The following is a 27,924-nucleotide window of genomic DNA, read 5'->3' on the forward strand; positions in this document are numbered from 1 at the left end:
AAGTTAATGCAAAAGATTAAGGAACATTCATTTCATCGAAATTTTCGTCTTCCAGGAATGTGAGAACATTAGTTCTAGAGATTCAAGAAGAGAATATCAATTACTATATTGTCAGGGTATAACTTTGAATACTGACAAACGTATATTTACACTTTGAAGATTAAAAATAAAAGGCTCGATTTTTAAGAACGTTTCTTCTCTTCGATAAATAATTGTTAAGATAGTCTTTTAAATAAAAAATTGCTTAATATGTATACATGTCAACGAAAAGAAAATTCTTTGTTCTCTAATTAGTGAAAGAAACACAATGGCATAGTTCAAACAGAATTACCGCTCGTTGTTCACCACGATAGCACATTTCTAGTTCATCACAGTCCCATCATAATTATTCGAGGACAATTTTCATCTTCGAACACTGTTTTCGTAATTGCGAGACTGGCGAACGTCTCTAAATGACCAGTCCACCGTCACGCATTTTGGTTCTAAAACGAGGAATTTCCTTCTGGCGAGGTGCGTTTCACGCTCATTAACGGCTTCAAAGAGCGTGCTTCAATAAAGTCTATCTTCTTTGAGTAAAAGAAGAAAACCCTGTGAAAGGGGTTGATTAAACACGTTTTTGCGAAGAACAACGACTACGCCTCGTTCCGACGAACGAAAATGTTTCCCTCGAGTTCTTTTATTTCACCCTGGACCCTTTTTCATCTGTTTCAATACACACGCTCATTGTTCTGCATGATTTTTGTTCTTGCGCCGGTATTGTTTCCCGGCCTCTCTTCAGAAACTTTAAATTGCGTCTGAAAGAAAAAATCAAGACAGTTGTCGCGTAAGTTTCTCTGTATTTTACGCTTAAATCCTTTTTACAGATCTATCTTTCGTGATTCTTTTTTATTTTACGCTTAAATGTTTCTCACAGATTTCTTCTTTTGCTGTTTCTCCGTACATTACGATCTAATTTTTACGCTCAAACACTTTTACAGATTCATTTTCTAGTCGTTCTATATTTCATGCTTCAATTTTCTTTTTTTTTTTTTCGCATTCATCTCCCTGCGATAAATCCGTATAAAATTTCAATGTCACGTTTTCATTTTGAATATCATTCCGTATTTCCTGATAGGTTCAACCGCGTTCGTAGTTTACGTGTGTAATAAAAAGGAAAATATGGTTCCGAGGGGTGTTGGAACGATTCAACCTGACAAGACGCGAATGGATTTGTTGCAGGTGGCCAAGCTGTTCTCCTACACGTGGACGATGGGCCTGTTTCTATGCAAGTCGGTGCATTATATGCAGAGCGTCTCGGCTATTTGCTCGGTCGTCACGTTAACCGCAATGTCGATAGAAAGGTAAACCTGACATTATTACCTTCCCTGGCTCCGTTGTATTTTCCTTCTATTTTCTGCGCGTCTTCTTAAACCGTGTCGCGTGTTGAAATAAAAATTGAAAAATGGTAAACGATGTCTTTCCTCTAATTATTAATTTGGAATATTAATTTGCCACTATATTGAATTAACGGTATTAGACAAGCAAATGCGAATAATACCGCAATCTCGAAGATAAATTTTAATAATAATGGTTAATTTAATTCTTAACCCTCCTAATCTCGTGCTTTGATTTAGGTTAATTGCAGTGGTGTATTTTATAGTGTACAGTGATTATCAGAGTATAGATGTTCATGCATATTCATGTTTCTGTGAATACAATTAAAGCAGAGATTTGGCTCACTGTGCGTTATAACTATTTTATATAGTTTTGCATTCTATGCATTTTTGTAACTTTAATTTCCTTATAAGCGCGTGAACGTTCACTATCTAATTTTTAGAATCGATAGACGATCGCGTCAGAACGAAGCAAAATAATTATCGCGAAAGTTTCGTCTAAATATAATAGAATATAGATATATACATTTTTTAACAAAACCACGCGATTTCCTGTTCTATTTTCAAACGTTCGGGCGCCGAAAAATTCACGGCGCTTTAATCTTAAAGGGAACCGACTGTTCAGAGATTAAAAGTCGGGAAATTATTTAACGCAGCTCCGTCGTCGTGCGCTCGAGAAGCGTAGTTTCGTTTAATTGACGCACTTAAACGAGCTCTCTTAAATTCATTTTATTTAGGTACAGCTGTAGCTTCCCGTGGATAGTACGTTTTCTTTCTATGAAACACAAAAAATTTCGTTTCACGAGGGACCAGCCAAATTCGTTCCGTCTCATGGTGCAATTTTACCGCGAAACCGTATTGACCTTCGTGTCCTCGCATTCTGAGAATTCTTCTCTCTTGCGATTAACGATACACGTGAATTATATTAAATTTCGCAAACCAAGGGTGTACTTTGTGATTGACAGATTCAACGTGGATAATGATCGATAATGATTACAATGCAGATAGGAGGAGAAAGTTTGACGAGTGGGAAAGGTCGACACAAAAGTGATAAAGCATCCTAGATTATGAAAAAAAATGCATAGGCGGGATCCTTTATTGGATGTTGCGCGAGATAAATCGATCGGAAACTCATATTTTTCCGACGTTCCCTTCCCTTACCGTTTCTTCTTTGTACCTATGTAATATGTTCCAGGAGAAAATAAAGATAAACAAATATGAACCTGTCCGATGTAAAATTGGTCAACTTCACTTTTTTGCAACTGTCTTAATCTCGTAACATATTAAGCTGCAAGATTAATGTTCGGTTTTTAAGAGACTGCAAAGACCTTTTTACTTTTTTCAAGTATATTTTTCGTCGGAAGATAACACGACAAACAAATTGAAAAGAAATTTCAAGAAAAAGTTACAAAATGCGATGCTCGTTACGTTGTTAGCTTCCCCTACTTTTTTATTTATGGAAGTGGCCAATGTATCGTGAATGTCATTCAATGTATCGAGATTGTCATTTAAATGCTCTGTTTAGAAATTAAATGAAATGTATCCGTCGAGTTATTGTATCACTATCTGTTACTCGTTTGTCACAACTCGCCAGTAAAAATACTGTAAAATGGGGGGAAACGTTGTCAAAAATAAGATAATAAAATTATTCTGCACTCAGCTTCCTTCTGGGAGAATAATACACGTTCATGTTATTTCACTTTGACGATCGAACCTCGCGACAGATGTTAATAGCAATTCCAACACGTCGCCCTGGATTAGATCCAACTAAAATATTAAATAATCGCCGGGTTTTCCTCTTAGAACACGATAAATGCTTAAAATAACTCATTAACATTTCGCAGCACGATTTACATTAAAATAATCTCCGAGCATAAGCTCTGCGTCTTATGTTTCGAAACACGATTTTCACAATTCCATACGATTATTAACGCGCTCTCCTTAACGTTCAATTTACATATGTATATACGTTGAATTTTAATCGATATAGAAGTCATCTTAAAATTCTCTCCCTTATCCTTTTCCATCCGATTTCTCGATACGAAAGAATACAGGATTTCGACGAATCATCCGGAAATTCGCAGGGAGTTTGCTTCGCCCTTTTCTTTCAACACCCTTCGAAGACAGTTAACAGGCGAGCAGTCATAAATTCTCCCTTTCATTTCAGATCGGATTGCGGCCCACTAGGGATTGCGATTCTTTTTCTCTTTTGTTCTCTTTTTCGCGAAAAAGTTACCCGCGTGTCTTATTAAACTTTTATCAAGCTTCGTAACAGCGAAATCATCCGTCGTCCGACGACTAGAAAACGTAGGATTAAATGCAAGCCGTGAGAGCTTTTTCCTGGCTTTACATAGTTTGTGTGAAAAATAACAGGATTGCGAATCCATTAATTCCAATACAATGAAATACAACCGTATTGGTGAAAATGGCGACGTAATTTATTTTTCTTCGAGCATATTCCTTCGAATTGTACGCAACGTTAGGAATAAAAAATAATTCAGGAATAAGAATTTTATGGAGTGGAAGTAACGCTGTTGGTTCATAGTCAGAGACGAAAGTAGATTTAATTAGCCGCAACACGTTTTACTGCTAGTACATTTTTTAAGATAAATCGGTCACGTAACCGCTAGAGATGGTTAATCAATAAATTAACAGGTTCTTCAAGGTGTATTTGTAAAGTTACCTTGAATACATACATACTCGCCTCCAGTAGCTTGTCTACGTGTTTTAGACTGAAAGAAACAATCTTACACGATAGAAGTAGTAAAGATTGTTCATGGTCAGCCACGATAGTAGCTTTAATTACTTTTATTACGTTTCACTGCTATAGCTCTGTCAAGATAAATCACTTACAAGGCTAGAAAAGACGAGCCATTGAACGAGTACATTTCTGGAGTTAAAGATATTTTTGAAGACTCGAATGTTTTGTTACAAATATTTTTCTATCGAAATAGATGACTGTAATCGATATGATAAAAAATATATAGCAAGAAAATTACCTATAAAAGTGTATACTAGCTTCAAGATATATGTAAATTACATATAAACGTCACCTCGAAAGGACAGAAAAAATTGATAGATAACATTTACACATTGTGTACGATCTCTGGGCGGAAGCTGTTTCATCTCGCAGCTCACGTTCCCTTTCCATAAAGGACCCAATAAGATAGACCTATACGCGTAATCCAACAGCTTTCTCCCAACGCGCAGTCATGCTTAAAATTTATTTCATTCTAGGGGAAATTGAATCGCCTTATCGTCGCCTGTCTTTCTTCCACACCGTTGAGCCGTTCGAAGGTTGCTTCTTATTGTTTATCTCGCTCTTTGTATGGAAAGGAAACAGATAAACCTAGGAATCGTCCATATTTCTGAAGGTAATGTAAGGGATGCTGAGGAACTCTATAGATGGCCATGACAGATGCTGTTAGGCGATAACGTTGTATAGGGTTGTCGATGACTTTTGTCCTCGAGGTTGGATATTTTTCTCGTCGAACGTGTTAGAACGGACGATTTTTCGATTTACACGATGTTTATCGTGGACTACACATAATTTGTTGTAGTTCTTCGGGTTCTGGTCGTGTTTCCGATTCTAATCTTTTCTCATTTTACTCTAAAAAATTCTTTTATTTTATATTACAAGGACATAGATGGGCATCTATCTAAATAGTCTGCACTGTTTGGAATATAAAACTGGTTGTCATCGAAATCGAATGGCAGGAATTTTTTATGGTAATCCATATTGGAAACCAGATGCGCAGATATTGATTTTTCTTTGGATTATTTGGAATTGTAAATGTAACACTCACTGGTGTTGGATTCTCTGACGATGTACGTTAAAACCAAACTCGCCTCTAATCATTTTTATACTAGTCATCATATTTATTTTCAACAAGTAACATCATCATGGGAGTAAGCATTCGCGTCATGTTTTTACGCCAGCTTTGAACAACCTCCGTCATTCTCCGTTGGAACACCATGGAAAATGGAAAACTGTTTAATCCCGTATTAAAATAAGCTTTTCGTGTCGTCTGCTGTGAAATAAAAGTTTCGTTTCGCGAGAGATTTCCATCAGCTTTGGCAGAAGTTTAATTTTCCAACTTCTCTAATTTTTAGGCAAAAGAAAAAATTAATTTGTTACTTTCCCGCAAATAAAGCAACTCTATACTTTCATTTTATTGGCAAATCTTTTTAACTTTTATATCTGTCGATCGATACAGTGTCCCTTTTGATGAGAAAGTTTGATTGCATGTTAAACAGCATAGTAAATAATTATGAATCACCCTTTGATCTTTCAAAGAAACTGCCAATATCTAATCTACGGTGTATTGCGTGATGAAACTGATAAGATTATTTCTAGTGTTAATATGTAGCTGGTTCAATGATGTACATTATTAGGTAGCTCCCTATTTAATATATTTTGCGCTGGCTATCTAAAAAGCCCATTTAATTTCTGATTATGGAGTAATACATATATACGTATAACCTGTGATATGAAAACTCCATTATTGATAAAATTCTTCGAATTCCAAAATTACTAAAGCGTATCAAACGTATTTTTATCTGACTAGCATGAAATATATTAAATACACTCTTCATTTCGTGTGAAGCTTGTAACATAAAAGAGCCACATATATAGACCAGTAGTGCATGTCACGATTTCATCTCTTCTTATTGTATAAAATCATAATATTTTATAAAATTAATTCATTATTTATAGAAGATTTCCTATTCAAAACAGGTTCTTAAATACAGTACTATCTTGCGTCGTGATTGAGAATTTCATTTTATTCTATTATTATGATTGATGCTATTCGCATCATCTCGTGGAAGCTTCACGAAGCTTCCATCTATCTATCCATTTCATGCCAAAGTAGATTTCTTGGTATATGTAAATAAAGTACAGAATCTGCGCTGTATATTCCTCCTCCAGCTCTGGCCAGATTCGGTCTAGAATTTTCATAAAGTTTCAATGAAATACTATACATTGGTACAGCTGTTTGTTTCGTAACGAAACAGCCTGAAATGTATATTTGATACGTAACTATCACGTCACTGTTCCGCCCACTAAAGTGACGTTATCCCGCACAACGCGCTGCTGGTATCGAGCGACGGAAGAAAGCGTAGCTTTCGCAAGCGTGATTCTGTTTAATTCGTTTGCACCGAACGTCGTGGGCAAGAGAGTTGATTGATAGAGAGGCTAGGAATATAGAACCACTTTGTATTCGTAGCTGCGCCATGTGGAAGGAGAGACGAACGATCGTCGCGAAGCTTTTCGCTTAATTGTGTTGAAGGTCACCGCTTTTAAGAAAACTCTACATCTGGTCTTTTTAGCTTTCTAAAGCATTGAAGCCATCGACAGCGCATAGACAAAAGACTGCGACGAAGGCAGACCATAAACATTCGACAGGCGACGTTGGCTTCGGGGTTTTTCAGTTATAGAGTAACACTGCTAGCGTGCGGATCTGGACCAGCTCATATTATTATTTCAATTTTTTGTACTTTTCACTTCCGTATTTCAAATATATTTTTCTATCTTATAATTTATCCACGCGTCTCTCTCATTATACATCTAATAACCTGAACAAATTGCATAGGCGTCTAGCGAAGAAAATGAGGGGAAGGGAGGAAATGGAAAAAACGAAAGTAAACGGGGAAGAGTGTCAAGAAATAATCGTAACCATAAAAGAAAGCATTCGTCGTGATTTTTCGCGTGTTTCTATCGACTCCTCTTTTTATACATAGTCACCTTCCTCATTTTCTTTTTGGCGCGTGGTTCCTATAAAATTCACGGGATTAAAGATTATAGCGGGCCTCTCGTCTAGTCGACAATAATCGTCTGTCGCTTCATGAAAACGCGCTTGACAAATATCTCGAATTCCAGTCATCAACATAGTGCATCAGTAAGCAAATTACACGTCCTATATTCTTATTATCTATTCATTTACGTATGAGTGATAGCCTTTGCTACAAAGAGAAAAATATACAATAATATAAATGAATAAATAATCGTCATTGGTAGCGACGACAAGTCAGAAATAGTGCGCGGACGTATCAGTGAATTACACACTGTGTTTCTAACATGTCTCTCAAGTTGTTTCTCAAAAGGAGTGTAATCGATGGACGAGTATATTACTCATGTTTGCAAACGCGATTAATGCAGTTACTAGGAGCGTGACTGGTTCTGCATAACAATGTGTGGAAAATTGGGAAACTCTTGCAAGTCCCGGATAGAGTAGTAAGCTTAACAAACTGAAGAACCTCTGGGCAGCTAATGCTTTACCATTTTATATACGAACATGGCATCAGCTGTGAATCTACGTTAATTCAAGGGATAATAGGTATTACAAGGAATTAATCCGAGCAACGTTAGCAACTGGTCGTAGTTATGGCAGGAGATGAGAATGAAATTTCCAATTTTGTGGGAAAGAGAACCTACGGATCTACGTTGAATCCTCTCAATGAAGATAACATGCGTCACGTGGACATTCTTATAATGAGACCAAGAGCTCGCCAAGCCAACAATGTAATATGCTCATAATGCTCCGCAAACGATAACATGGCTGCGAATATAAGTCCAAGATCCTTCAGGATGAGAATCTCGTTAAGAATACATATGTAATTTAATTAGGATTTCATCGAGCCGCGTTTTCATAAATTTTCGATATTTTCTACATTCTTTCTGTATATGTGCAGACTTGATAAATGTTACGAACGTGTAATAGTGAAATGCCTGAAATATCTGAATATCGTTAACAGCAATTTATGTCATATTTATGGGTCAATTTATGTAGCATTGTTTACCTCGATATCGATCCATGAAAATTACGCATTTTAAAATATTAATTTGAAGAATTCGAATCTGATATCATTCCTGGGATATTTTCAAATAATTTCGTCATTCTGATTTTGTCCATGTAACTTCATGGGTTTATCTACCGTTGCAATCTCGCGTAGCCACTGTTGTTTTATCACACGCTGCTGTGTTTATAGGACATTGCCAAATTAATTAAAAATTTTGCCTCTGTTACAGATATTACGCTATAGTTCATCCAATGCGGGCGCAGTACACTTGCACAATAAGTCAGGCACGCAAGATAGTAATTACAACTTGGGTGGTGTCATTCCTTCTCGGTATTCCTATGATCTTCACACAGGTGAGAATTATTTTTCTTTAAAAAGAGTATGGTTTAATTAACATTGTTGCTCGTATCTTGCGATGAGCTGGCTGTTTTATATTAGAGATTTTAAATTCAATGGCGAAATTCTCTATATAAGTTTTTTAAGTAGCATAACTAAGTACTGCAGTACAAACATTCCACAGTACAAATATTCCGCATACAGCTTCGCTCTGAACGCATTAAGCTACTTTTTAACTGCGTAACAACTAGCGTTCGTTGCAAATAAGTACATTGGAACAAGTTGCAGGACTCGTAATTAGACTGTGACCGTTTCTGCCTTTATGACGAATTTAAAAAATGCAGATTTATATGGAGCTTATATAGGATGCAGGAACATATTAAATTAGGGTCGAAGAAGCTTCCTTATAAAATTTAATAAGAGAATTAATTTTCATTTTAGATTCCAGATCAGATATTCTGTTAGATAACTCTAACATACACATCTATGAGAATATGAAATTACATAAACGTCTGCAGGTTTATTATAATTAATATTTATAATATATAAACGTCCACTAAATTATCTCGACGAATTTGTTCTTCGACATGATACAAAATCATCGTAATTGTCGAGTGGGTATCTGCAACAAATTTGATCGCAAGTATCGCGAACAACTTGTGAGATTTCAGTCAACTTTCTTTCTAAATTTTGATCACGTATCGTGTCTCGACTAAAATCTATCTAAACCGAGAAAATCGAGAAAATGGAAAGCTCAATCTTCTTGCAAAATCCAGCGTCACAGCGTCAGTTATCAGTCCCTTTTATCCAAGCTCTTTCACGCAGTTCATCAAAGTAAAAAGCTAGACACAGAAATCGCAAACAGCAATTTTTTGCAATTTCGATCTCCGATACTCCATTTACAGAAATTGCTGGCTCGTGCAAATATGTATGACATAGCATGATTGCAGCATGATCGCAGCCTGAGGAAACGTTACTCACAAAATCGACTCTCATGTTCGTTTCAAGTTTCAAGGCGACAGACATCTGTGCATCGGAGCGTTGAAGGGCTAATTTTTTGTACAAGTTCCGAAGATCGATAAGAGAAATGGAAAATCGCGGGAAATCGCGTGTTCTGTCAGCTTCAGTCAGGAGATGCTTCGTGCTATTTCTTCGCTATCTTGCGCCCGAGTTATTACTAACATTCTAAAAAACGGTCTGACTGCTCTGATTCCTTTGATCCGGAATTTCTCGATGGCTCTTGTCACTGCATTTCACATTTTGCATTGTCAAAATTTAACATATATATAATAATAATTATGTAAGTAGGCTCGAGCTCCACCGACCAGTGTATTAAAAAATATTATAATATTATGTATATAACACGGTGTATACGAATACGCCAGACATGCTATACCATATAATGAAATTTTTGTGTTTGCCTATGAAAAGGCTGTTATGGGTAACAAAAGAACGAAAGAGTTAATGGAACACGAGATAACGCATGGATGCATGTGTTTAGTAAAAATAAATGGGGCGAGTGTGGCGATAAAATGACGTACGATACGACCGTGAAGAATTGTATCGCCGTTTCTAAACCTATTTCGAATAGTTTAATAAAATGTCTTTATGCGATGCCGTAAAGCAGTAGAATGAGGAATACGTTCACGAGTATGTGCATAGCTTGTGATTGGTAGACCGAGTCCATGCAGCGACTACCTGTTCGATAAAGTGTTCCTTTCTGCGAAGGGAATCTGTGGTATTCAGGTTTATTGTTTGACATACAGTTGGGATATAGGATAAAGGAATATTTCAAATTAATATGCTATGAATTTCAGTAATTTTTGTAGTGAAAATTGTTTACCATATTATGACGATAAAGTATAATATTTATTCGCTGCTCATTAAATATAAATTCATTTCGTAAAATTACGATGTCTTTTCATACTTTTCATTTTATAAACTTTCTTTTACCTGCTTCGTTTTCTTCGAGATCTTTTAAACCTTTATTTGACGAACATGCATTGAAAATTTATTAAGTAAAATTAGAAAATTACAAATATGTTATACTTGTTTAATTTGTAATTGGTAAATAATTGAACTAATGTTACTGATGTTTACAAACACATGCTTCATACGAAAATAATACGTAGCCGTGCGACGCATACCAGGCTAACGATCTTTCTGCAAAAATAATGTAAATACCGTCTCGGGGCGAAGGTCGGATTAACGAGCGTCTATCGACAACTGTTTCTCGACAGTCGACATTGCGACGCAGTACGTGACACACGACGCACGACGCTGCTCTAATCGAACGGCGGAAATAATCGCAAGCCTAGGTAATAATTGTAGTAATAATTATTCCTATTAGTGCATACGCAATAAATTATATTCATATAACGTAGAAGAACGTTCGTCGATAATAGTTCGCAGTTCGTAATTCGTTAAGGAAATCATATCGAAACGTTCGATAATTGTTCGTTACGCTATCGACGAACATTTCATAAAGATGAAATTACAATAGAACTCAATTTATCGAAATGAGGTTTTAGTTAAATTCCGATTGACTGAATTTTTGCTGCTTCATTTCGCTTATCTAAACGTGATTTCCTATTACTTGAACTATTACCTGAACCGGTTAATAGGGAAAATGGGTAATCCCATTATTATGTGAACTCCGATTACTATATAAACTGTTTATCCCCCCGACAAGTTCAGATAAGGCTAAAACACGATGTAAAATTCTGTTCCAGACGCACAAAGAAGTTGGACTGAGGGTAATTGCTTACTGGTGCGTACGCGATTCAGAATTCGGACTTTTATGGCGTGCACACGAGGTTTATATGTTGGTCCTGGTTCTGGTGTTACCCCTGACCGTAATGGGCTATTGTTACACGGCTATTTGTTGGGAGATTTGGCGCGTTATGAAACGTCGATATCACCTAACATCCCGTCGCACGTGAGTTTCTAACTAAATTTCCCATTTATTCGATAAAATAGTCATAATATTTTTGTTCCATCGAATCGTCCAATTGCATGCCATTTTATAATAGTATAACGCGATAGTCGTGTATTTCGGTATTCAGGCGTTTTATCCACATTGATGAAAAATAGGGAACAAGAAGGAAAGAACGATAGAACAACGCGATAGATTTTAATAAAATTCACCCCTTCCTATGAAATATAGTTTTCAAGATTTGCATTTCTATAGACCTGTTTCCGCCAAAGATGACCGATTAGGATTCACGTAATATTCGCTGACAGTACGATCCGTTATCGATGCTGACTATTATTAAATATTCCATAATGGAACGCATCGAAAATTGAAATCTCCGATTGATTCCTGACTTTGTAATGCTAATCTGTGGTGTTCTATTACATATTCACTGTCACTTTCAAATTCAGTGATTCATGATCGAAATGAGTTTTCCTTTCTCGGGTTCATATCTAGCTTCCTAAATTAGTAACGTTTTATGATTCATGCGGTATGTAATTCTTCGCTAGGTTTATTCCGGAACCTACAGAGAGTCTTTATCTCTCTTTATTATACATTTATTATACATATTATATTATATATTAGAATTTTTTAACAAACATGTCCAGACTACTCTTCTCGTATTTATTTTTCATTCGTTTTCCATCAGATTTATTTGCTTGCATTAAAATCCACAGACAGCTTTTTTATTTTATTCGTATTTAGCTTCGTATTTTGATTTATTTCATTTAAAAATCAGTTACGTAGAAACGTGTATAATCAGAACCGTAAAATGAGATTGTAAATATTTATCTACATTTTTATATAATGAGATATTTGTACAATTATTCAAAATTATGATGGAATAGATTGATTAATGATCATGTGACCTTGAAATTTTATACTTGTCATTTTTTATCAGTTTTTTTTTTAAATGAACATCGATGAACATTCAGTCCGAAACAAACGTGCACACGAGTACGAATGAAAATGATAATTTTGTATAAATTTATAGAAAATTGATCGACTCTGTAATAGCTTTCCCCATTCTATTTTTCATCTGCATACTGTTCTATGCATTTCGTGTATCAATTTATCTGTCGGATGCCTAAAAGCAGCTGTAAGTTTGTATACACGTCAGTACCAGTTGTCACATATTTTCTCCGCGGTAGAAAAGCAAATGCACTTTGCAGAGTAACATTGTGAAAGTTTTCCGATTCCGAAATATCGACGCACCACTGTTACGCCTTAGGAAACAACATTGAAAGAAGAAATCTTCGCTCTTTCATTGTATAATACATTGCTTATTGGAACAATTTTTAATAGGAAGATACTATGAATCATTTGGGATCTCGTATTTTGATTTTTAAATGTCAATGGGAGGCATGGATAACCTTTGAATTTTTCTATCGTTTCGGCGTTTAAACACACTCTGGTTAAAATATTATTTTCTTGAAATAATTCCTCAATTGTTTATTTACTACGCAGAGTTGTAAAAACGATGAAATGTTCGGCAAAATTTATTCCACATAATTTCTCTTCGTTCTACATCCTCGAGACAAAAATTCTGCATCGAATAACGTTTATCTTTTCTCGAGTCCCAAAGAAAGGAGTCATTGTTAAGTGTAGCGTATTTCTATCGATATGTCTGTCACAATGGAATATAAAATCCTGGTTATATGCGGCAGAAATATTCGAAAGCAGACCGTAATGGAACTATTTAATTATCACGAGAAAGTTTCAATGTAATTAAAAATTTTATAAAAAGTGCTGAATATCATAATGATTCAGAAAATATTAAAGAGCATTTTCAATTATGTCGGCCAGAGAATTTTTATGAAAATAGCTTCGCGATTAAATAAAAGACCCGAACAACCGCAAGGGAAATTGAAAAAATTTCTTTGGAAAGTTTCCACTTTTAAAAATTCAGCTGCAGTGCAAAGTAATCCTATTGTTTCGTTCCACAAAATTGCTCGGTCCGACGTTTAATCTATTGAGAAGTTGTATTGCCAGTCCTAGTTTTCGATCGCAATTTATGACACGGCATCCTTTTATGGATCGAAACGCTTTAAATTCGTCGTTGTTCATCGTTCTTTATCCGTCGAGCTCATTAGAAACACGTGGAAACAAAACGGTAATTTTGTTTTACGTTTTTGACAACGCAATTTGTATTATCGAAAACAATGTTATTACAAATCTAGTAAGTTTCATTGTAAAACATAATATGAATTTACGTTCAAATAAGCGGACTCAGCCTGCAGGATTTCATTTTAATCACACGCTGCACAACTAAAATTTCGTCCAAATAAACGGAGTTCGTATAAAAGGAGAATTCTATTTTAATTGAGAGCTGCACAAAATTTCATTCCGATGAATAGGAGTTTAGATAAATAGAAGTAATTCGTATAAACGGAATTCTACTTCGATAAATTACCAACTGTTTATTGGCCTGTCAACCTGTTTATTATATCCGGAATGTGCAATTCTGTAAGCAGAAAAGTACATCGGAAAATAAATAATTCCTCTTTGTATTTTCTCCTCTTTCACGCTGCAATTTCTTTCGTTTCAATGACTTCTGCGATACTGTTAATCGTTCGCTTAACGTTAAAGTCATTAACTGAATGCTTTCGCTATAATTCGCGATATCCTCTTTAAAGTTACCTTGAATGCGTATTGTCTGCCCAGTACAGCGATTATTGCAGATACGACGCGATTCGATTTGCCGTCTGGTATCTTAGTGTCTATCGGAGAATTACGTTTATACGTGTCGGTTTATCGGTCTCGTGATTCGACGTTAGAGCCACGCTTCAATGGTATGGTAATTCCGAGTTCCGGAACGGTCCTAGAGACACGCACGATCTGCGTTTCCCTGGTTACGAAGCACCTTTGTGTCACCAGGAAGATCGCGGTTAAAGGAATTGCACTAGCAAAAGAGTGAAATAAAATAGTTTGCAAGTAAAAGATGCCTGGAACGTGTGAAAGGGAGAAATTTAGCAAAGGGAGATGTTCTCCGCCGGAGAAGATACTTTCTGCGAAGAACAATTTATAGAAGTGAGATATATCGTACTTTCTACTGTAATCACTAACTTCTTTTGTTCTTTCTTTTTTCCTTTCTCTAATGTTGCAGACTAAATCCGGCAAACGTCGATGTGGAATCCATACCAATGGCACAGAGGCAGAGCGTAAGAAATACTCGCCGTACCCAGAGAGAGGATGGCCAGACCGAAGAGGAATCTCGAACGATAAGACAGGTAGGATTTGTAATTGAGCATCAGATTTATGGAAACGTTTGCTGTCGAATATCGTATCCAATCTATGTATATTTATCCGTTTGAAGTATCCACTCGTAAAGATGTTCACTCGACTAGAGAACTTGATAAGATTATTCCGAACAATGAAGATAGGAATTCATAGAATATTAAGTAAACGTTCGTCAAATTCTTCTGGAAAAGTATTCTTCCGTTGAAAGATTCATGCGAAACAAGAGTCGGGATGTTTCTTTAGGATGTCGGAAATATCGAATATGTACTTTATGTAACCATCTATTCCTTGTGACCTTAGGTTAAAAAGGATGACTTCGAGAAAACGCGAGGGCAGTTTTAAAATAACATTCTTTCGAAATTTCGAGAATCTATTTAAGTAATTTATTTAACGTCGTTGAGTCGAAAGTAATCGAAGATTTATGGAGTCACGATTTATCATTCAAGAAGTTTGTGTCGCTCATAAAAGTCCGATATTCTCCGTTCGTTTCATAAAAGATAATTTGCATATGCAAACCGCTGACACTCTGATTCAAATGGTAATTATTATGCATCTCAAGCAGCGCTTTCGGGCCAAATCGGAATGAAATAAACGTTCCGTTCATGCTAACGACGTCGCATTTCGCCTGGTTTCTCGAAATTCGATAATTTCTTTTATCGAATTATTACGATCCGCGTTTAGTAAGAAAATAACCCACGTTCTCCTGTGGTATACGATTAACATTGTTAGTGAAAACCCTTCCCATAACAGTAATTTCGGTAGTAAAAGAAATCAAATTTTACAAATTATCAGTCACTCGACCATTCTGTGTGATATAAAATTCCTGTATATAATTTTCGATTTGTCAATTCGTCAATATTACTGTGTAGCAGATTTTTGTGCAAGAGATCCCTGGTAACAGGTTGCGACAAAAAGGATTACAATACCAGGATTTTTCCTAGTCGCTGCTCGCTAGATCCATTTAATTTTAAATTTTATTATTATATTGTTTATTTTTAATTTTACAATTTGTCCAGTGGGACATTAGGTAAAATGTTATAACATATGATTGAATAGCATGTGGATGGTTACCCCCAGCGGGGTGCCATCTTCGCGTTTTTTAGTTATTTAATTTTAAATGAACGAAAGAAGCGAACAGAAAAGTGTGCAAACGGAGAATTCGATTAAATTTAATGAGAACGTGATTCTCTCTCTGTCCTCGATCGACTTCGATTAATTCGCACTAAGTTTGTAAGATTTTGATCACCGGACTGGAAGATGGTCGAAAACAATTGGCAAGAAGCCGTATCGATTGTTGAAGTTACCTCGATGGAGAAATAAAATTCATCCAAAGTAGGTAACCCGCGTTTGTCTTAAGTGACGGCTAAAAGGGTCTGAATGTAGGACGAACTGGTAACTTTTGAAAGAGCGAGTTCGCTTCGAATCGTGACTCGATCGAACAGGAAGAAAAAGGAGAGAAAGGATAAAACAGTAATTACCCAAAAGTTATTACTTTCCTTGATTCTACAAACAGTGCAGATCGATATGTTTATTCCTCAACTATTTGATTTTGAGATATTCTGCGAGAAAGTCTGTATGACACACACTCTTTCCCTCTGATGTTATTCATATTTTGTAAACATTCGAGAATATGATAAAATGTGTATTTAATCTGGAAATTAAACGAAATGGTAATTTTAATGTAGAATCGACCGACAGTGTATCAATTTCGTCATTGGAGCGCGGATATTTATGCAAATCTATATTCATTTCTGAACATAATTTAAGAAATGAAAGCTAAACATAGATTTGTCTTACCCACTAAATACTTTGCATTTTTAAACTTCCAAATTTTCCATATCAAGATCAGCAGTCTATTTATCATATTTTTCACCTTGTAGCCTTTCGTATTATTTGAGCTACTGTACTGTCAAAATACCGAAACAGAAGAATCCTGTCGCATTCAAATAACAAAATGTGTTGTGTTGATAGGTGGTGAAAATGTTGGTCGCCGTGGTGGTGCTGTTTGTCATTTGCTGGGGTCCGATTCTCGTGGACAACATGCTCACCTCCTACGGATATTTGCCACGCATAAAAGTTGGCACGTACAAACACCTGAACACAGCCTTTCAGTTGATGGCTTATTTTAACAGGTATGTGGACAAGGCTATACACTTTATCAGACATCGGTACGTCGCTCTTTTGCATTCATTAAATTAGCCGGTTAAAGTAAACAACTTAGCGACCCTTCTACTCGTTGCGTTCGAGTAACTTCTTAACCTGTTTTGTTTAATTTCGTCGTTGAGTTAACACAGATGATTAGAGACGCGTATAGAAGTGTTTGCGCTTCCTCGTCTATTTTCACAGACGGAACATGGATTAAACCCTTGAATGACTAAGCGGCAGTTCCCTGGTAAGAAGTTTCGAGAACGGTTAAATGCATTTCCTACGATTCTTTCGGTTTTTCGTTTTATCTTTTAAGAAACATATAAATTGTTACGAGCCGAGTAACTTTGAATAAGATAAAGCTTGTTTGCTTCTGCTTCTTTCGGTTATTCTCGAACCAATTATATTTTTCTACCCTTGACGAATTTTCAAGGAAATATTAAATAAGGCCAATGGTAGGAATGGTTTCTGGTTTTAATTTTATGTTGGATGTCTTCTTAAAACTTAATTGATCTTATAAATCTTCGTCATTTGGTAAAATGGAAAGAAGATTAAAAATTGGAAGATCGTAGCAAGATTAAATATTTGAAGAAGGTGAAATGGTGTTATATTTCTTTCACTCTAGGGATTACGAAGACCAAGAAAGGTATACCGTCGTTAAATAGTTCGGAATCGCTTCTAACATTCACAGCTTATGAATGGAAAGCAATTAAAAAGTAATGTATGTAATTCTCTATGCTTTATCCTTATTAAGGGATTATATTTGCAAGTAGCTATTTTTCACTACCCTTTTGTTTCATTTCTATGTATCCAATGATTAGCACGTTTCATCCCTGTGTTACGTCGCGTAGGACATTTGCACGTCATCCCTCGCTACCTGGCAGCCAACGGTCAACCTACAGTCTTCCCGATTCTCAATAGACCCCGGACCCACCATAAAACGTTAACCATTAGCTTCATTGTTTTCCACACATGTTTGCCAATCTAATTGCACGTCTGGAGAATTTTCTAATTCTCCAAGTATTTTCAGTTTTATGGCTGGGTCTTGGAAAGGTTCTTGAGTTTATTAGGTGCTCTTAAGAATCACGGAGAAAGCGGACAGTCACCAAATGGGAAAAGCTAACACATGTCTATCGTAAAAGGTTGTTTTTCGTTAGGAGCAAAGTCCACCGCCGCTCTACGTTGGTGGGAGACTTCTGCATATCCTGTTCATTAGAGTGGGTCATCACCAATCGGCATCGAAGATCGTTACCCTCACTTCCTGGACGAAAAGTGTGAACAACGAATCCGCGTTCTTCGGTCAAAGGGCACACCCATACCAAGCTTTCCTCCGAGACACCTTAAGGGCAGTTCGGCACTTATCGAACAAGTGGTCAAGCAGTCATTACCACGTCTCTCTCGGTCAAGTCGTCACCTTTTCCAGTACAATTCTCGGGCAATGCCAGTTCAGCACTTATCGAGCAAGTGGTCAAGCAGTCATTACCACGTCTCTCTCTGTCAAGTCGTCACCTATGCCAGTTCAGTTCTCGTTCTGTTCTCGTTCGACTCTCGAGCAAGTCATCATCAAGTGTTCGGTTGAATACAGTCAGTCAACGCAACGATACTAAAAGAGTCTCAGGTCGTACTCACTCGTCGTTGTTCGCACAAGCATTCCTTATTGTATCACCGAAGTTGTTGGATCGATTAAATATATAGTAACCTGTTAATCGCAGCGTTATTTCAATTAATCACCCTTATTATCCCACAAGAAATAAGGGATCGTACGATTCGTGGCGTCGATTGGTCAATCGTAACGGGAATTTACGACTCTCGTTGGCGCGCTTCTTCGAGATCGCGTCTCCCCGCGAACGTGCGAAAGTTCACCCTGTGACCCTCCAATTTAAAATATATTATTTAATTTATTAATAAATTTAAAATATATTGTTCCATTAATCTGTTGAACAAGTTGTCATTTAATCACATAATTTGTGTAATTGAAAAACGGACAATTAATAGCAAATACAGATTTCAACAACAACGATTTTAGTCAGATTACTTTTAAATGCCCAACGTACACTCGCATTTTTCATTAAAATTTCCATGCTCGTTTTTCATCAAACAAGCGATGTCAAGCTTTTCAGCTGCAATAATGCTGATTTAATCACGAAAAGTACCGTTCGATTGCTATTCAATATCACATGTTGCTCCAAAAGTTATTGCGAGAGCAATAAATAATAAAAAAATTTAACTATTATTCTTCCTTGTCAATTTTCGTTTCTGAGTGGCAATGTGTCCCGTTTAGTTAATCGTTATTATCCAGATGCAATCGTTGTTCTTGACGTAATAACTCTTCGTTAACATAATAATTCACGTGTGTAACGATCCATGCCGCGAGAAAATTACCCCTCCTGTTACATTAACACCAATTAACGATCTGTAATTTCCTGACATACTTCTTCGTCGCTCGCCATCGTTACTACGAAAAAAAAGAAAAACGCTTTAAACGCTAAATGATATTAGCGATGACAAACTACACTTTTTAAGTTATTCGATCGGACGAATCTCTATTTTGTCAATTTCGACGCAGAAGCATTCTTCTCTAATTAAACTCTTCGCTGTTCGTCTATCGCGTTATTTATTTATTTATTTGCTTAAAAATTGTTAATAGTCGCAGCAATTTATTACGAGGACCTCACTAAAGTGAAAATCAGATTTCCATCGAAACGGATGATGGGACGAATAAAAAAATATGAAATATAGGAAAATGTAAGTAATGAAAGAATATGTCATAAAAATAAAACTGGATTTTGAAATAAATTCCATTTTATCAGAATGTTACTTAACGCGATTATAATTTCATTTCATTTCATTTAAATTTTGAGAGCTAGCGCATCCATAAAACATAATCCTTTCACGCGCAGTCAAACTGTTTGACTTCACTACCTAATCTACTTATATATTCTCTAAATCCTATTGAAACTTTGCACGCATAAATGTTCGATTAATTTTTTCACCATCCACACAGATTTTTATTCTCATTAAATTGTCGACTTATTGTATATTCATTTATTGTACTAATCTGTTAAATAAATTTGGCCATAAAACATTTATAACTAGAAAATTAAAAATAAATAGTAAAGGCAGATTTCAACAATAATTCCAAGTCAATTTTACAAGTCTAAACACATAACTATTACCCAAACATCATGTACTTAACTCGTATTTCCCGATTAATAGGATAAAGTTCATCCACTTTCCAGCTACTGTACTATGCTACAATAGTTGCCGGGTATTTCATTCTAAGCATATTGTGTTTCAGTTGTATAAATCCGATCGTGTACGGATTTATGTCAAAACACTTCAGAGAGAGTTTCCTGTCGGCGGCCTGCGGCGGCTGGTGGATCTGTTGGTCCAGAAGAGGATACAGAGCACCTGTAAGACGGCATCCAAGCCTCAGCCAGACCAGGACGACCAGTATCAGGTACGCAGGTCCGATGCAAATCTACGCGACGCACGCACATTCCGGCGTTCTTTTCTTCTCTTCTTTCTTCGGCTCTTTTACGTGACGTGGAAGAAGCGACAGGTTTGCTCGAAAAAAAAAACACTGTTTAAACATCACTGTTAAATTTCAGATTGTTTTGGATTAATATGTATCATACTCTGAAGCGGTAGACCTTTCGAAAACTATAACTATCTACGCTTAATCGCGTGATTCCAGGCTCGAAAGACGTTTACCCTGGTCGCCAGGCTGTGATTCTGTTCCGCGAATGGTCTGTACTTTTCTACCCAAATGTTCCGCTTGATCGATACGCCGATTAGAAAAAATTATTCCAGAAAAAGCGAGCCCTTTTCTTCTAATTAACGAGGCAAATCCGGCAACTCGAACATTCAAAGATATTTCAAACTTTTTTTACATTTTAGACTCGCGGTTCTTAGACTTGCGAAAGTGTCTTTAGTAGGACGTTGCGTTTTGTTCCAACGCTTCGTGAATATTCCAAGACAATTTCAGGTCTACCTCGACCAAGTGAACTGCAATGTTCGCGAAATGTACAAAGCACGACGTATTATTAAAAACACGATCGAAATCCGAAGAATCGCAATATGTCATATGTGAAACTGTAGAAACGTACAGCGGCTGTGAAAAGTACTTGCATGATATTGTCTTTACTGATTAATTAGGTACGTGTATTAAAATTGAAATAATATAAAAAAATGTGATACTATGAAAATACAATGTACCTGATGAGAGAAAGGCTTCAGGAAAATAAGACAAATATTTTTGGTAGTATTAGCGACACTAGCAACGAAGCCATTTTTGTTCCAGCGAATGATACGAAAGGAAAGCTCAGATTTTTAATTTTGTCAGTGTAGTAGCGATGATACGAGCTTGAAATTTCTGAAAGTTTCCTATAACGCATACAATATATAAATATAATAAAATTCATAAGGTTTGCCGTAAGTGTTAGGATATTTCCGCCAGCCACTGTACATTTCTGCAAAGTTGCAAATATCTTTGAAGCTTCAAATTGCCGAACTTTCCCTTTCAAAATTCAATAATTCGACCTAATCATTTTTATTCACTTGGGAAGCTTGGTTACCTATCGTGCTTTCACACTGCTTTCGATAAGCTTGTAAAATTCAATATACGAGTGGCCAACTGCTCGTGAATTTTGGCGTAACACCGAACAGTCGTGGTTTGCGCGAACCGTAAAATAATTTTACGCGTGTTCGACCCCGAACCGAAGATTTACGAATTCGGGAAATTAGAAGGACGCCCAAAAGTGAATTGGTTTCCGAGAGAATTGCTTGTACATGATTGAACAAAATCGTCGTTCCGGTTTTTCGCATGTCGTAACGCGATCGGACATTCTCCACGTTCCGGCCATTAAGCACGATAAACACGTCCTTGGTACTTAACATCACTTTGATTTTTCTTATTCGTTAAACAACTAGTTCAGACGGTTTACAAAACGTTGAAGATTCAAATTTATTATTTTACCAGGCACGCTAATCACGGGATAGAATTTTTCGTGGAAGGGCAAGAAGTTTCTTCTCGGGTAAAATTAATAAATAATCTTCCCCTTTGATAAATGATACAGAGAAAGAATTCGATTTTTATTTTCACTTTTGGCGTTTCCTGTTTCTTATGAAAGTGATAATTAATTTCCTCTCTTATGAGGAACAAGGGAAAAAATTTACGTTCACCTCACAAGGTATGCTTTCTCCTAATGAAACTAATAGGTAATGACTCCTTTTTAATAAACAGCAAGAGAATTAATTAAGAGAATTAAAGGGTATTCCATTTTGATGAGAAGTACAGAAGAATTAAATTCAATCTTCTCTCTTAAAGCTTTCCTGTTTTATTTGTAACTAACAAACAGTAAAAAACGAAGAAACAGCTACGTTCGATCTTTACGTTTCTCTCGAACATATTCTTTTTTTTTTTTTTCTAATGGAACTAACAAATAATGATTTCTTGTGGTAAAAAGAAATTAAGAAATTACAGATTTAACCGGGATTAACGATCAATGCGCCAGTTTTAGTGGATTCCTGAGGCAAAATTTCAGTACGCGCTATTCGTGCAAGAAAATATCAATTTGTTTTAAACGCGTGATTCAGGTGGACACGAAACTCGTTCGGGGATTCAAAGTATCGAAACTCGACCGACAACCATCCCGTAGTCCGGCCGTGATACGTCCATGATAAACAGCTTGGCAAACATCGTTGTCCACGAGCATCCGAAATATCGTATAATTACGATGAAACTCTGGCTAGAAGCACGATTCCCTCTAGGTAAATCGAACAGTTCAATGAACGACGTTTTCGCGATGTTTAAATGCATCTCGCTGATTATTAGACGCTTTAATTGAGAATCGAAGGCAGAGGGTTGAAAAGGGATGGAAGAATGTCGTCGGTTCTGTCTTCTCTATTTAATAATCCGATTCTTTTGTTTCCAATGTTATGTTGGAAAAAATTTTGAAAAAATTTTGAAAAAATTACGTGTTACATTATTACAAACAAATGTTTTTCAGTATTTTTTTTTTATTATTTGTGATATATGAACGCGATATATGAACGAATAAATTTTACAATTTAATATAAATTTAACAGAACTCAATTTCTGTTCTGACTTTTTTTTTTTGATAATTTTATTATAATTACATAAAGTAGATTTAATAAAAGTCAGATTTAAAATTTCATTGTACATACGTAAAGCTTTATTTTTGCTTAATCTTTATAAGTTTGACGAATGATGTAATTACGTACGAGAATTTGAAAGAAAATTTCTAGCAGAAGGTCTGAAGAATTTATCGATCGACGATGTTTACATCAGTCTCTCATGAACCGACGTTGTTCCCACTTCTCGAGCAATTCTGATTCATCGACGTTCTCGTCAACTAAATTATCTCACGTTCTTTTCTATGCTTTCTTTTCTTTAATCCGTCTCTCAAATTTTGGTTGCAGCATGCGAGCTTGTTTTCAGCTGAACGTTGCTAAACTCGGCCTCATTTTGTCCCCTTTAAGGCAAAACTAACATAGCCTTCGTGATCTCCGCATCGCCGTCTAACTTAATGCAGTTGATTTTTATAGTTTAGTTGAAATTCATAATTTAATCCATGCACAGTATCTAAATAACAGTTAACTAAGTTTTTATCCTAATCGTATAAAAAATTCCGAGGATCGTTCAAGAACGCAAAAGAGAAATTTGGATCAATCTTTCCATTACAACAATCCATAATCCATCTTCGATACACGTACATTTTAATTCCATGAAAATTTCCTCGAATCGTCCAAGATTCCAAAAGTGAAGCTGGAAGAATTCACAATCCATGCTTGATAATCCATCGATTGTATTAGCTCCATCGAAAATCCCAAGAACGAAACAAGGTTCCAAAGAAAAAATCTCGATCGAGTCCCATTCGATACCTTTCCACTGGGAGAACCCATAATCCTTTGACCGTAAATCTTAACAAGAACCATAGCAGATTTTTCGGAGCTCGGTGGATCGAACGATCACGAGAGACTTCGAAATTCCGCGAGCAACGGATTTTCTCTCTAATACTCGTCCCTCTGCGTCCCATTTGCTTTCAGATGGACTTGATTATTTCGCCGTGCCCGGCCCACGTCGAGGCAGCTCTTCCACAGGTAAAACCAACCAAAGAAGCACCACAGAACAGGCCACGAAGAAATCCGAAAGAAGTAAAGTGTTTTCCAATAGTTCCTAAACGAGGAAGACGTTGCTATTCACGTTTATTATTTCCAAAGACTCATGTGCGATTTTCAAAACCATATTCCGCGATTTTTTCGCGATTACTTCGCGAAGCGTCGCATTGCTCAAATGTACAGATGCTGAGAATTGCTATGAGAGAGTTTAGATATAGGAATTCGTCGCACGTGATATTCGTTTTGAAAGAATTATTCAACGAAATGATGGAGGCTTTCGCGTTGGATTCTTTCCAGAATCTTTCTTTGAGAAATAGCCGATGTATTTCTTTAGATGCAAAGGTTGCTCGTATCAGAGATTCCGTAAATTCTATCGGCAAGCCTCGTACACGAAAGCCTCGAAATTGGATATTGATTGATTCCTGTTTGCTTGTTTCTTCGGTCGAGAGGTTTAATTGAAAGTTTTATACAGGTAGATTGGCAAGTTTCTCGTTGCAAAGTGGACAGATGTTTGCAAAAATCGCATAAACATTATCATTCGTATCTATTTGCGTGTATCATTGACTAATTGGATGTATAGAATTTTTCAGTCGTTTTTGAATTGTATAAACGTGTCGGAGAAAATTTATTTGTTTGAATTGTTTTCAGACGAACATTTCTGCTTTGGGATTGTTACAGGCGAAGCGGTGCAAGTGGTGTAGCGAAGCTTGTTAAATTTCTAATATTCCAAGTAAATTCGCAAATTGATCAAAAGAACTTCCTCTCACGTCGAACACTAGTTTTTAAATTATCGTGATTACGAATCAAACAGATAGGAACTAAACACGTTCGTGAAGTTTGCAGGGTAAATTCTTTCCAGAAAATCGCTCATCAAAACGATGTAATTTAATTTGTCTACTATATAGTTGTACATATATAAGTATATACGTTGTAAGTATACAAATAATCTTTATCGTCACAGAGGCTTCGAATTTTCTCAGCAATCGTATAAAATTCCATAAAGAATATACTATACGGAGTAATTTAAAAAAATATACAGATGCGCTGTAAAAATGAGAAGCGGGCGGAGACGAAATTTCGCTCAGAATCACACAGTCCCGATATTACATCGATAATTGTAGATTCGACTTAAGTGTATTAGCTATCGACTGAAAATCTTCGCTGATTTTCGACCAATGGGGAAAAGAATCGCTAATTAACCGTAATGAACTGTACGTGAATTCTCTACGTAATTTAATCACGGTTGATCTATAGGATATACTTTAGCAAATTGTATCATAATGTAGAAATTGAAATTTTCGCTATTTTAATTCCTCGTCGTTCTAGATCCTAGCTAATGGATACGAAGATTCCTACAATACAATTTTCATCATACGTTTAGGCATAACATCATTCCACAAGTAATGTGATTTTGATCCGCTGTAACATGGGAACATCTCGGTTTTGATACTTCATTCGCGAATAATACCGTCAATTGTTTTCAATGACGTTTTAACTCGTCTTCTGAAAAACTGAAATAATAATCTCCACGTAAAATATTCAATTACGTTGCGTATAACCGAATTAAAATTAATCCCCTATTGCATTTGCACGCTTTAAAGTATTTTTGGAATAAATGAATATTTATCTTTTGCCACGGTGAAACAAATTTCCCCTTTTAAATCACCGGTCTTCCAAATTCTCTGAGTAATCTAGTGTCGTTTCTGTTGCATGCGATTAAACGTTATCGCGATAAAATAAACCTCCATTTTAATTCAGTATTCCTCGCAATCTTCTCCAGCAACTGTCTTTAAATTAAAACAGCACATTGCCTTGTAACTTCACCGCATAAATTAAAGAACGACATTACTTACGGAATGATCCGACGAATGTTCATCTCGTGGTGAAGAAACCGTAATTTTCAAAATTATGCTTCAGTGTGCTAGAAGAGAGCTTTAGAAATTATTCGACGGTCGTTGTTAAACCATAAGAAATTTTAGGAAACTTTGCATTCCATCTTGTCGACATTAGGAACTCGCGAAAACCTCATGCGTACAAGGCATTCATTGTTACGTAGAATATGAAAAGCTTCGTTGTAGTTTGATCTCTGAATGTGAAGACTCAATTAATTAGCTAATTAACGACGATGAACTGTGGCGAAGCTTAATGACACACCTATTGATCGACAACCTTCCGTTCGAATTAATTATAGGTTCGCTTGGATCTGTGCGATCAGAATGTAATTGAAAAGAATGTGTCTGTGTGTATATGCATATATATGCGCGTGTTAGTCATTGTTGGAGCGAAAAGCGTGTCGTGTACATGGAAATAACGGGTGGTGTAATTCATACGCGACACTATGTCATCGCGGTGTTATATTTTATCCATGGGAAGCTTGACAAAATTGTCTTGCAAAGTCATGCACCGGACTACCAGATCAGATAGGAAGCGTGATTGTATGTAAATGATTTTTCTTCGTGTTTAATTTTATAGGAGAGCGTCCATAAAATTGTATCAATTTTTTACGCCTGCGTTTGCATGTAAATATCCGAATAAACTGTGCAAATTATATCTAACACGGGGTTTCATTGCGAATTATCGTGCCGAGGGGTTGTGCACTGCCAATAAAAATAATATTTTTAAATCTTCGATAACCCTTTGAACTGTGAATTATTCTTGTTTCAACGATAAAATGTAGGATTAAAGCGAAGAAACGAGAGTTGCAGAAGTAGAAGAGTTTGGCAACTTTCAAATGCTTTGGGGGATTGGAGGGACAGGATAAGCTACCAATGGGTACGTAGGGGACGAAGAAAAATAAGAAGTGCGTGCGAGAAATAAAAAATTAGAAGGAGCCAGTGGGAATGGAAGAGAAGAAAGAGAAAATTAGGGAAGCTACGAAAGTAGGAAATGGGGAATCAGCAATGCGAGAATGGAAGTAGTAGATGTGAAACGAGGGAAAAAGTAGGAAAATGGACGCGCAAAGTGAAACATAGAGACAATTGCAAACGCTTGAAAAACGCGACAAGTTAAGAAAGCCGAGGGAACAACGAAGACTCATAAAATCATGGAACTTCAAAGAACTGAAAAAAAAGGTAATATCTTAGGAAATTCAAGAACACTGAGAAACTTACTTCTTACAGAGTGTATGAATTATTCTTTAAGCGGTGTCCCTTAAAGCGATCCTGAATTTTTTAAATTTCTACGAAAGAATGATCAGAATGCAATTTATATGACTTTAAAATTTTTCATCTCCTCTCGAGCAACGATATTCATAATATTCTGCACATGTTCGTGAATATTTGAAGGGTAATCGAAGGTGATCATGCGTTTGCACATATGAAGAACGAGCAATCGATAATCGAGTAGGGAACCGCGTAGAAAAATGCACCGATAAATTCTCCGAGTAATTTCTACGAGAATACGGGCGATTAATGCGCGAGCTTCCGGGATCTTTAAACGATCCGATTCAAAGCTCGCGTCTGTTGAAATAAAAATGAGCAACTTTCTAGCTCATCGAACATATTATTGTAAAATCGAGCAATGTAGAGCTTCCCAGCGTAAGTTTCACTATCGCCACGTGGCAATAATTCGTTTCTTTCTGCTTGTCCGCATTTTTCTTCGCGTTGGCCTTTTTCTTCACTCTTGGCGTTGTTTTCGTGCTTTCTTTCGCGTCTGAATCCTTTCCCTCGCTAATAGCTTGAAATCGTACACCGAATTCCACCTGCAACGCCAGAGACAAATTCTTGAAACGTTATTGGATTCTTTGTAATTAGAAACATCGAACTTATCGATTTATTTAATTTTAATTGGACGCTAAAAGCAGAAGACTTTAAGAAAAGTAGAAATCTCTGAAGATACGCAAGCGAATTGATCCCTTCAAGTTGGAATTATGTCGTCGGTGTTCTTTTTACGCGGTTATAACAATTAGTATTC

At 36.3% G+C, this 27,924-nt stretch overlaps 1 protein-coding gene across 7 annotated transcripts in view; it reads left to right on the forward strand.

The window, feature by feature from the left end:
- The window catches only part of LOC122574905 (QRFP-like peptide receptor), an 80,624-nt gene extending 52,832 nt beyond the window's left edge, over window positions 1–27,792 (forward strand). For 2 of the 7 annotated variants that reach the window (XM_043743101.1, XM_043743102.1), the window contains exons 6-13: window positions 1,219–1,340; window positions 8,404–8,527; window positions 11,243–11,448; window positions 14,591–14,714; window positions 16,696–16,856; window positions 20,168–20,329; window positions 20,567–20,618; window positions 23,941–27,792. In XM_043743101.1, the coding sequence (XP_043599036.1) occupies window positions 1,219–1,340; window positions 8,404–8,527; window positions 11,243–11,448; window positions 14,591–14,714; window positions 16,696–16,856; window positions 20,168–20,329; window positions 20,567–20,618; window positions 23,941–24,471 (1,482 nt within the window). In that variant the 3' untranslated portion in view covers window positions 24,472–27,792. Of the gene's footprint in view, window positions 1–1,218; window positions 1,341–8,403; window positions 8,528–11,242; window positions 11,449–14,590; window positions 14,715–16,695; window positions 16,857–20,167; window positions 20,330–20,480; window positions 20,619–22,467; window positions 22,642–23,940 lie in introns of those variants that run through there. The other 5 variants (XM_043743103.1, XM_043743104.1, XM_043743105.1 and 2 more) reach the window with 5 other exon arrangements.
- Window positions 27,793–27,924: the final 132 nt, after the last annotated feature.

The sequence above is a fragment of the Bombus pyrosoma genome, linkage group LG14, assembly GCF_014825855.1.
Source record: "Bombus pyrosoma isolate SC7728 linkage group LG14, ASM1482585v1, whole genome shotgun sequence".
Classification (NCBI taxonomy): Eukaryota; Metazoa; Arthropoda; class Insecta; order Hymenoptera; family Apidae; genus Bombus; species Bombus pyrosoma.